Source organism: Vulpes vulpes, chromosome 8, assembly GCF_048418805.1.
Source record: "Vulpes vulpes isolate BD-2025 chromosome 8, VulVul3, whole genome shotgun sequence".
NCBI lineage: Eukaryota > Metazoa > Chordata > Mammalia > Carnivora > Canidae > Vulpes > Vulpes vulpes.
In genome coordinates this window covers 60377148-60387998 of record NC_132787.1, presented here as the reverse complement: position 1 = coordinate 60387998, position 10851 = coordinate 60377148, and the positions used below count along the sequence as shown (strand labels likewise).

The 10851-nt window shown below is 52.1% G+C and overlaps 1 protein-coding gene across 2 annotated transcripts; it reads right to left on the bottom strand.

Moving 5' to 3' along the window:
• Positions 1-716: 716 nt before the first annotated feature.
• On the bottom strand, positions 717-9782 carry NAGK (N-acetylglucosamine kinase). Of its 2 annotated transcripts, XM_025994594.2 has the most exons (11): positions 9550-9782; positions 7697-7781; positions 7445-7543; positions 6512-6653; positions 5738-5848; positions 4969-5081; positions 3513-3600; positions 2451-2548; positions 1850-1865; positions 1674-1752; positions 717-1045 (listed from the first exon to the last, which is right to left on the bottom strand). In XM_025994594.2, the coding sequence occupies exons 1-11, from the start codon at positions 9576-9578 to the stop codon at positions 748-750; spliced, it is 1158 nt and encodes a 385-aa protein (XP_025850379.1). In that variant the 5' UTR covers positions 9579-9782; the 3' UTR covers positions 717-747. The 2 variants fall into 2 exon arrangements, with proteins under 2 accessions (XP_025850379.1, XP_025850380.1); XM_025994595.2 differs by lacking the exon at positions 1850-1865.
• Between the last annotated feature and the right edge of the window lie 1069 nt (positions 9783-10851).

Sequence of the window (10851 nt, the reverse complement as noted above, 5' to 3'; positions counted from 1 at the left end):
AGGCTCTGTCTTCAGTTCACCAAGTAAGCACATCAGGAAGCTTTGGGCGTGTATTTACCAAACAGTATCTAGAGGACAGGAATCATGTTTGCTCTTCACTGAACATCATGTTCATCATTCTGTGTCACATAACAAATGCAAAATGTCATACTATAGCCAGAGCCAGGGTAGAAGTCACCAGGGAGGAGGAGGCCACCCAGTTGTGTCTAATTGGCTTTCTTGTATCTCAACCATCTTCATAACCTCTCAAAAACTCATTCATGAGGGAAAAAACTGCAAAATGTGCTGTTTACCTAGAAGTACCAAATCCAGTGAGATCATTCTCCCAGACCAGAATGGTACTATCTCCTAAATCCTACTGGGGACTATCAGGAGGAGAGGATGTGACCTATGTGTCTAGGGTTACTCCCAGTGATGCTCTCCATAGAGAACATTTAGTTCCACTACAAACGGTTGGGTAGGAATCATTAGCCACTTTGACAGGACAAACTGAGGTCAATATTTACCTGGGAGCGGCACAGCATAGAAGTATGCTAACGTTGGGGGCTGATGGGGAGAGACAGCACACGTGAATTATCTGCCCAACTGTATGGCAAGCAGATTGCAAACCATAGCACCTGGGCACAGGGCTTTGAATTCTAGACATCCCTGATCAGGCTCTCTGGGATTCCTGCTGAGGATGTACACAGCAAGCATGCTTGATAACACAATCCAACTGAAGAGTAGATAAAGTGCATTTATTTTCTTTCATATGTATTTTCCATTTTTAAAAAAAAAGGAGAAGGAAAAAAAGCCTCCTCCTTTCCAGCACCCAGTGTCCAATGGGTTTGGAGACGTGGAGCCAGGGCCAGGCCCTAGGAGAAGGTGTGGGAGTAGAAGGCAATGGCATTGGCAGTGTAGTCCATGGGGAGGAGGTGCCCGATGTGCCTGGCCCCGAGGCTGGCCCCACCCAGGGCAGATGAGTGTTGCAGTTTCATCAGGGTGAAGCTGGAGAAGGAGTTCTGGGCCTGGATCTCTCGGCCCTGGGTCAGCGCCAGAAGGAAACCTGAAGGGAAAGAGGGCAGAGGGCTGAGGTAAGAATAGACCAGCACCCTGTGGTTTAGACCAGGAGAAGGTGGGACAAAGACAGGGAGGGAAAGGAGAGGCCCAGGCCCTGGGGCATTCCTGTGCAGGTCCTCAAGGGGCCCACATGCCAAATCTCTAACAGGCAGGGCACCAGGGTACATGAGCCCAGTAACAGCCATGGGCTACTGGAGCGTGCAGCAACTAGGCACCCAACGCCGGGAACTCCAAGGAAGCAATGGGGTCCCTCCAACTACTTCAGAATGTCTAATGGAAACCACACAGCTACCTACACCAACACTGAAAGGGCGAAAGAAGGTGCCTTTTTTTCCTTCTGTCTGCAACTGTGCTGACTAGAGATGTCACCACATTCTGGTCAGAAGCTTCAATTTCAAAGGAAGTTTATCCTTGATTTTTAAGAAGTGGTGCATATTTAATAAATCCTTTAAAAAGACCATCACTTTAAGAGTGTGAGGAAGCTGGAAGGGACACTGCAGAAAGGTTCCCTGACCGACTGAGGGCTGTGGCCTGTCAAGGCCTTGCCCAGGTCCCAAGGCTTCCCTGGGGCAGGCAGCTTTCCTGGGTACCCCACCCACCCACCCTGTACTCACCTTCCCTCAGCAGCTCCCAGCTCTTCCACACAGAGCCCACACACAGGATGGGGAGGCCTAGCTCCCCCTGGAACAAGACCTGAGGGAAGCAGAAATGGACACGGGGCCACCAAACCTCTCCAGCGTGGAAGTGCGTAGTTTCTGAAGACCAGCCCACCCTCTCCCTGTTCCTCTACCTCTAGCCAAGGTGGGCTGAAGAAAAGAGGGGAAAAAAGAGGAAAACAGATTCATAAGCCAAGGGAGAGAATGTAAAGGAAAAAGGGTTAAGCAGCAATACAGAGGAAAGAAACAGCAGGGAGGGAAATGGCTGGAAACATGCACCATGTTAAACCAATTTACTACAGATGAATACAGGCTGCCGAGGTCATAGTGGGGAGGTGCAGGACTGAAGAACTTTATGTGCTACAGACTTTGTACAGAATTTTTCTCATACCCTAAGTTCATTTAAAATTGTGCCCCATTTATGGAGGTGTTTTTTTTTTTTTTTAAGATTTTATTTATTTATTTATTTATTTATTTATTTATTTATTTATTCATGAGAAATAGAGAGAGAGAGGTAGAGACACAGGCAGAGGGAGAAGCAGGCTCCATGCAGGGAGCCCGACGTGGGACTCGATCCTGGGACTCCAGGATCAGGCCCTGGACTAAAGGCGGTGCTAAACCGCTGAGCCACCAGGGCTGCCCCATTTACGGAGTTTGATAGGATAGCCTCATCCCTGACAAGAGAGCCCAATCTGGCCCAGCAGCATCCAGGTTTCACCTCCCACCTCGACTCACCGGGTCAATCTCTGGCAGCACTGCTATCACGTGCCTGCCCAGCATCTCCCCAGCCTTCCTGAAGATAAACCGGCAAAGGGGATCTCCCTGCTGAGCACCTGTTGGGGGGGGGCAGGTGGACCTGGTGAGTGCCTAGGTTGCTGTCCGTCCACTGTTACTCCTTTTGTCGCAGGGCAGCAACAGGAGGAGCACCTATGGCTAGCAAAAGTCTAAATTTGAATGTCTGCCCACCTCACACCATATAGGTAAGCAAGCCCCCAAAGCTGTCTCTCCATCCTTACTACCCCAACCCCACCCAGTACTTCCACCCCAGAAGGGGTGTCCTGTATGGAGATGGCTCATTCCAGGTGCAGGAGAAGGGCAGCCCCTACTAGAGGAGCACAATGGCATCCAGTCTGTACCCCAGCTTACACAGAGTTTCCGAGCCTGTCCCTGAAGGTCTCTCACCTCTGGGGACCTTACTTGAGCAGCTGGCTGGTGCTCCTGCTGCACCCCACCCCCCTATCCAACTGTCTGCTGGTGGCCAGCCCCTCCCTAGCTCTGCTCTGAAAGGGCCTCCATCCAACAAGGTCTAAGAGGAACCTACCACGCCATGAGGCTGTAGGAATCCAAATGAAGGGAGTATGATACCTTATACTGCAGACAAGCAAGCCATACGGTTTAGCTTCTCCTGACCCCCAACCAGATATGCTGAACTTCTCTATGATCTCCTAGTTCTCTGGACATCATTGGTGGTGGCTGTTTTTTAATTATAGATTTGCTCAAAGAACAATTGCTTCCTAAATTTCTCAGAAACAGACATAGAACCTGCACAAGCCATTGACAGCTGTCAATAACAAAAACACAGAGAATATAAAATAACTGTCAATACAAACCACATGTCCTTCTGGCTCCACTCCAAGGCCTACCAGTACCAAGGTGCAGAGGACCGTGGCAGAGAACTAAAGTCACTTGGGCAAAGGGAAACTAGCTTCCAGTTCCCAAATGAGTCCCATTCCATCCCCCAATTAGGGAGGTCTTTGGGAAACAAAACCAAACAAAACCCTGCCCCACCTCCAGTACCTTCTGCAATTTTCTGGCAAAACCCAGCAAAGCGGCATTTATCAAAGTCCCTATACAGGTGGGTGAGGATTCCTAGCCGATCTGGCACCTGAGAGACAGAGCAAGGGCACAGAAAGTCACTGGAAGTCAGGGCAAATGCCCAGTCTGCCCACCCAAGTTGACCTTCCCAGTGTCTCTGCTTGAAAAGCTGGAATAATGTTTGCTTTTTTAAAGTTCTAGAGAACACAAGGATTTGAGATTTCTCATTTGAGAGAAGTTGTCTGTTTTCCCACATGGATTCCATTGCTCCTTGCACATTAGCTTGGATACATCCAGCAGAGCACAGATGTACACTCACCAAAGTGTGTTCTGTAGTTCCCTGAGGTGCTCCTGAAAATATTTCTTTGGCGAGAGGAATTGAAGGACGGTTGCACATGGCAACTCTCAGAGACACAGTGCACATGAGCAAATTAAAGGCCCTGTGAAGTCCTGAACTGAGAAATCTGTTTCTCTAAAACTTCTCTGACCATGGGAGGTCCTCCTTTCACCCTAACAAACTGTCTCTGCAGGTCCTGAGGGACCAGTGTTTCCCCCGTTGCACACAGGATCTCATTTCATCCTTTGAATGACTGTAAGAATGACTGAATGATGAAAGGAAGTGGCAGACATATCAGCGGGGTGTAGAACCAACCTGTTGGGTCAGGGTAGCTTAACTGTACTTTCCATGGCAACTGCTATCAAAAGTGATTTCTCTTCCTGGTCCCTCCCTATTTCTCACCTTGGCCCTGGCGAGAGTTTCTCTTCAATCAATCCCTGAACCTTAAAAATACAGGTCCTATCTTCCAGCATCTCTGTCCTTGAGCCCATCCCCAGCTCATAAAAGTGCCTCCTACTCAGAGAATAGACTTACCTTCCTTATCCTCTCCCCTTTTACCTCAGATTCAGCTAAAGACAGCTGTTTCCTAACCCCCCACAAGTAAGTATGGCCCAGACATAAGAAAGTTGATCCCTAAAGCCCTGGGTTGGAGGTTATAGCTCCCGGAGAAGTCTCCCTATCCGCTTCTTTAATGGTCTCTCCTCCCTCACTCATACAGGCCAGAAGCAGCTCACTGTCTAAGGCACCTCTTCAACCTTTACCTGCTGTCTCTGTCTGAGTACATTGCTTCCTGATCTCACTGGGGCCTTATAAAATGGCATCTACCTTCATTTTCCAGCAGGGTCTAGCTACCCAAGAATGCACCGTAGCTAACCATTTGTCCCCAACCTTCCCATTCCTCATGCCTGGCATCCTCTTGGTATAGGTATCACTCACATCATTATGAATCCTGTCCTCACCTGGAACTCCACCATCCTCCAGCTCTGACTCGCAATTTACCCCAACTTCAGCTCACCTAGTTCTTCTCCTACACTCACTCCTGCTCAGTATCCCACTGTCCCATCCCAGGGGAGCCTGTTTACCAGAGGCAGAGGGAGGTACCTGGAAATAGTTGAACATCGCCTGTTTGATGTAGCCAATGTCATGAGGAGCTGCCTCCAGATTGTCGATAGAGTCGAACACTATTTTCACTGCTTGGTGTGCAATCCAGTAGGCTGTGGAAGGCAGAGAGGGCTAAGAAGATGGGAAATTCACAAATAAGGAAACTCAGACAGGTTAATGATCAGCCTGGATATTACAGCAAATTAAGGTACCCCAATTTCAACTGTATCTGACCGATCCGCAATGGGAAAGCTAGAGGTTAGACAACAGGTGTGGCTGGATCACGCCAGCTCCTACACAACAGTAAAGACAAGGTCAGTCGGCTATCACAAAGACCACTGGAGTCACTGCCATGAGCTGGCCCCAAGGGCCCCTATGAAAATGTACTCCTGCTACCTATAATGAGGTCATGCAGGAGTTTCTATACCCCTTTCCTATTAGCAGACTGGTCCAGCATGTCCTGGCATCTATGGCCTTAGCCTTCATAGGGTCAATTTCTCCCTAAGGACTCCAAAAATCAACACAAGTAGGCAACAAATATGCGAATCTAAACCTGGATACAAATCACAGCTCCAGACCAAGGTTAGCCGCTAGTCCTCCATCTGCATCCCTATGTTCTCGGTTATTATCCTGGACTCAGAACAATTTTTTAGGAGCTGTCCCCAGACAGCCCCAAGGGATTGGTGACAGGGGACAGGAAGATGGGGAGCTGCAGGAAGGGTCCAAGGCCCTGAGCCTCAAAGCCAGGCCCCAGCTGGCATGAACTCACCTGAGCCCTCGTCCCCCATCATGTGGCCCCAGCCACCACAGCCACTCTCAGATCCATCAGGGTTGATGAGCCTGCAGTTGGAGCCTGTCCCAGAGATGAGCACGATCCCACCTGGGGAGAGGGCACGGGAGGCTCAGTGCGACCAAGGCCCGGCATGGAGCTCCAATCCACACAGAGCCCTCCTCTGGGAGACAGAGAGGAACACGAGCCTGTCTCCTTGCCCAGCTTAGTGACTACTTGCCTTCCTGATACCTATTATGAACCAAGGATTGTGCTAGATCCTGTTCGCACAGTGATACTCATTCAACATCCTGAACCACCTTTGTGAATATAGTCACCCCCATTTTATGGGGAAGGGAGTTCTCTAACTTCTCCAAGATGTTACTGCTGGCAAAACAGGAGCTGAGATTCAAATGCCCATCTCAGGCTACCAAGGCCTTTTACACTATCACAGAGCTCCTGCCATGTTCTTCTTAGCCCTTAACTGTTCTCCCAGCCAGCCTTGTTACCACACTGCCCCAGAGGCTCCTTCCTCTGAAGTGGAGTCTTGGGTTTGACTCTTCCTGCTTCCCGTCAAGACACCGTTCTGCCCTCCCCCCTTCTGTCCAGTTCTTGCTTTAGTAGGGATTTAAGCCAATAAAAAGAATAGGGAAAGAGGGCAGGGAATGCTGGAGGCTGCCTTCCAGACATTGCAGGACAAGCTACACCAGTTTTTACTAAGGGGCTTCCCCAAGAAAACCAGTTCTCGGCCTCATCCTCATTCTTCCTCCTCACCATCCTGCGTAGCTGTGGCGATGGAGCCAGCGGCGTCAGTGGTGATTAAGTAGTTTTCACTCAGGTGGGGAAACCGGTCCCTCAGCTCCTCCGTCAGGATCCTCAATGCGTCCTCCTGTATCCCACCACTCAGGGACAGGCCCTAGGCCGTGTGGGATGTGAGCAAGTGAGTGAACAGGGCCCTAGACCCAGCTCCTTTCTCGACCCCCTCCCTTCCTGGGGTCTACCCCTCTCTCCATCTGGGCACACCCTGCTTATCCAACTCCAGTCCTTCCGCCCCACACAATGACCCATCAGAAGGCTGCGGTTGCAAGAACTTGGTCTAGGAACGAACCCAGGGACGGGATTCAACAATGCCAGGTTTGGAGTGTGGGAGGGGCAAAAGCACCCTCAATGGAAAAAGTCAAGCAGAAGAGCAAGTGGAGGAGGCAGGCTAGGTTTGGAATACCTGGGGTTTAGCTGTGCCTACAGAACATGTCACTGAGGCTGTGGCCAGGGGATAGTCAGAGCTACAGCAACTTGAGAGAAATGTCTGAGCTAAGCATCACAGCTAACGCTGAAGAGTGCTTATTGATCAGGCTCTATATTAAGCACTTTGGGATGTCATTGTTCTTTCCCAACAACTGAAGGAGCTATTACTTGCACTGTCCAAATGAGACAGAGGCTGAGAGGAGGCAAGCAGCCGGCTAAGGGTCTCGCAGATGTTGAGAGACAAAACTGGGATTCAAAGCAGGGTCTCAGTGGCTCTCCAAAGCCCTGGGCTCTTTCCATCCTTGTGGCTTGTAGGTGATAACCGAAGCCATAAGAATGGGTGAGAGTATCTGTTTCTAGACCAGAGACCAAGCCCTCAAGGTCTTGGCACAGACTGATCTAGTCATAATCACTGTCTGTCTCTCTCTGTGCCTTTATTCCCAGACTCTACCCCAGACTCACCAAGCTTCGTAGAGGGACCAGAGGATCCAACCCTGCTTCCAGTTTGGCCCTGTTCACCATCTCGTTGATCCTCTCCACACACTTGTCTGTCCCGATTAGCTGGCCCCAATCAAGGGAAGCAGGAGTTACAAAGGCTTGCATGACCCGTGTTGCCCCTACAAACTGTAGTTACAGCCCCAACCACCATCTTAATGGGAGTTACAGGGAATAAAACTATAACTAAACCCACTGGTCCTTCAGTGTGGTCTTTACCCAGTGGTTTGTGCTGAGTCCATCTGCTTCTGCCAGGATCTGCCCATCCTCTGAGAGTAAAAGGACCTTGGACCGTGAGCCTCCCCTACAGAACACAAGAGGGCACTCAGTCTTGCTCAGACAAACCTGCAGAGACAGCTAAGCTTGTGTAGACCTTGTCACAGGCAGAGCCCAGTGCAATGGTGACAGCTTCCGCAAACCCAATTCCCAAACCACTTCTGTGGTTTGGTTTGATGTGTTACCAGGCTGAAATGTTGGTCCAGCTCGGCTTCCCTTGGTGATGTCCTACTTATCCTGCAAGACCTTACTTCTCTACCACCAATCCTTGAAACCTCTGTCATGTAGCCTACTGCCATAGCTCCGTTGGTCAAACCACATCAGTCCCCCCATAACTCCTAAAGTATGGTTAAGAGTGCTTAGTTGTCTGCCTCTCACTTGACTACAAGCTCCAGGAGCCAAACTCCGTATCATTTATCCATTCTCATGCCTGGCACAGGCCAATATATTCAGCACACGTGACTAAAGGGAATGGCACATGTCTCCGCTTCTTTCACAATAGCTAAAAGCTGTCTTTCATTCAAGCTCCAGCTCCAGCTGCCAAGTTCTTCAAGACACCCTTGGGAGAAATACTGATCAGAGGGCAGGGAGAATTCATGCTTCCGTAAGCAACCAAATGGTGAAATGCTTATTACTGGGGCAAATGGTAGTTTGGAGGGAGGTTTGTGGGGGTGTGGTGTATGTTTCTTTACTGATCAGCACTCTTGGGAGTATCAGAGGAGGACACTAAAGACCTGCTGATCAAACTCAAAGATGACAAGAAGTTTGAGGACGTCGTTAATGCACGAGGCAGCAATGACCCAAACAATCTCTTGACAAGCTAGAAAAAGGGGTCAGGTCTTACACATGAATATAACAGGGATGAGCACAAGCTTCTGTACGGATTTTTAAAAAGCGCCACAGATACAGGATGGGGGAGATCAACCTTAACAGTTCATGTTTAAAAAAGGAAAGCCATGGGGGGGGGGGGGGGCGGGGATCCCTGAGTCAGCAGTGAGATACAGCTGCCTTACGAGTAATCCCAATCTCAGATTCGAAAGTGCCCAGGCTGTGACAAGAGCCACCTCCATCGTGCCCAGCTTCGACACTCCCAGATTCACAGAACGCTCTCCCTGGCAGGCAACGTGGCAACCATCCCATGCATCCCTCTTAGTAGACACGGGTGGTAAATGTGGCCCAGATTGGGCAGCAGTCTTGCCCAAAGTCACTCGGGGAAGCAGTACTACAGAAAGTCCGACAAACAAGCTCCTAAGAAGGAAGAATGCAAGAATGACAGAGGGTTCCATCTAGCGTGAGGAGTCTGGAGCGCTGACGAGAAAGGAGGGGCTGCCGACTCGGGACCGGCTAGGACTCCGGCTGCAGCTGTGGTAGCCACCAGAAGCCCTCTGGCAAAGGCCCTTGCCCCCCTCTCCCCCCTTGTGCCCAAAGCACAGTCCCACTCCCCACCCTCGGTCCAGCAACTTCACACCGGACACGTGCTGAGGCGAAACTCTCTCCGGGGTCCGGAGTGACGAAAAGGAGCTCCTAGAGCTCGCGGGGGCGGTGGAGCGCTGGCGCCGTGAGACAGAGGAGCCCCCGCGCCGGGCGAGGCCGCGCGCCCGCCGACGCCCCGAAACACGCGCGCGCCCGCGCCGCCGCGAAGCCCCGCGAAGCCCCGCGAAGCCCCGCGGCCCGGAGGCGCAAAGCGGCCGCAGCCTAAGGCGGGAGGTCCGCAGCCCGGCAGCCCGGCAGCCCGGCACCCGCCTCCCTCCTTTCGCCTCCGGCCGCTCCCGGGCCCTCCGCCGAGCCGCACTCACCCCTCCACACCCCCGTAGAGCGCCGCCATGCCCAGGCCGCTGCAGCCGCCGCCCGTCCCGAGGACGCCCGCGCCGTCCCGCTGACTCGCCGACGGCGGGTGCCCGCAGGCCGAGCGCCCCGCACCTCTGGACCCCGCCGCCTCGGGGCCGAAGGGAGCCCAAGCAGACCGGCAAGAAGGGGAGCCCGGCTCCACCCCGCCGGACACGTCACTGCGCGCCGCCTCCTCCCCCCGCGCCCGGAAGCTCCGCCCCACGCGTGCGCGCTGCTCCTGGTCGCGTAGTCGTGGGTAAGGGGCGCGGGGCGCATGCGCGGCCCTCCCCGCACGGGTGGGGGCGGGGCTCGTCCGAGGTTAGGCTCTCGGGCCCAGCGCCTGCGCGGCGACGCCAAAGGTCGCAGGTGCGCCGATCTCGTGCTGCCCTTGTGCGGAATATGCATGACCGGGAGAAACTGGAATAGGGCTGGGAAAGGAAAAGCCTGTCCTTGCAACCGGAAAAGGGGGCGGTCGGCTTTTAGCACTCGCTCAGTTCCCTTCGTTGTGCAGAGTATGGGGGGGGGGGAGATTAGAAACCTTTTGTTGCCCCCCAGCCGCCATCCCACTCTCCTTCCTTACACGGGAATTGGGAAAGGGAGCGAGAAGCGGGGGAATCACTAGCCGGGCTGGGGAGCCAGGCCGGAGCTCCTGCGAGCCTCCGCTGGCTGCTCCAGGCTGTTCTGGGCCCACAGTGGGGCAGCTCCTCAGGCCAGGGGGGCGGTCAGCTGCTCTTGGCATCTCTTCCGGAACTTCAGCCTTAGGGACCAGCCCTTCGCAGGACAGTTCTCAAACTGGCCTGGTCCCTGCTCTGGCCGCTCCCCATCCCTTAGTAGATAGAGGTACTTTATATCTTCTTTTAGAGAAACCCTGGGCTAGTAGCTTCTTAACCTAATAACCAGTTGGGCGTGCTTGTTTTGGTGTGGACCTTCGGCGCATGCGTGCTCTTTTAGACTGGAAGAGGAGTCTTTACCCCAGGTCTTACTTACTTGGGTCCTTGAAACACTACAATGTAACCCTCAAGGATAGTTGAAGTAACTCACTAAGTCACAGAGAATATCAGAGAGAGAGAGGCAGGATATGTTTTATGCCCACCTGTGTCAAATACGTCTGTAGAACATCTGAGCTGGAAGGTACTTTGTCCAACACACATGTTTTTAGAATAATAGAACTCAGATTCTGGTGGTATTAAACTGACAGGGTTTTTAAAGGGGAGGAGAAAAAATAAAAAAAAATAAAAAAAAAAAATAAAGGGGAGGAGATTGTAGGTGGA

Coding starts and splice junctions, on each gene's coding strand:
- NAGK (XM_025994594.2), bottom strand. CDS start 9,578: ATGGCGGCGCTCTACGGGGGTGTGGAGGG. Junction 7,782..9,549: donor CTCTACGGGGGTGTGGAGGG/GTGAGTGCGGCT, acceptor TGTGTTCTGTAG/GGGAGGCTCACGGTCCAAGG. Junction 7,544..7,696: donor GACTCAGCACAAACCACTGG/GTAAAGACCACA, acceptor GATTGGGGCCAG/CTAATCGGGACAGACAAGTG.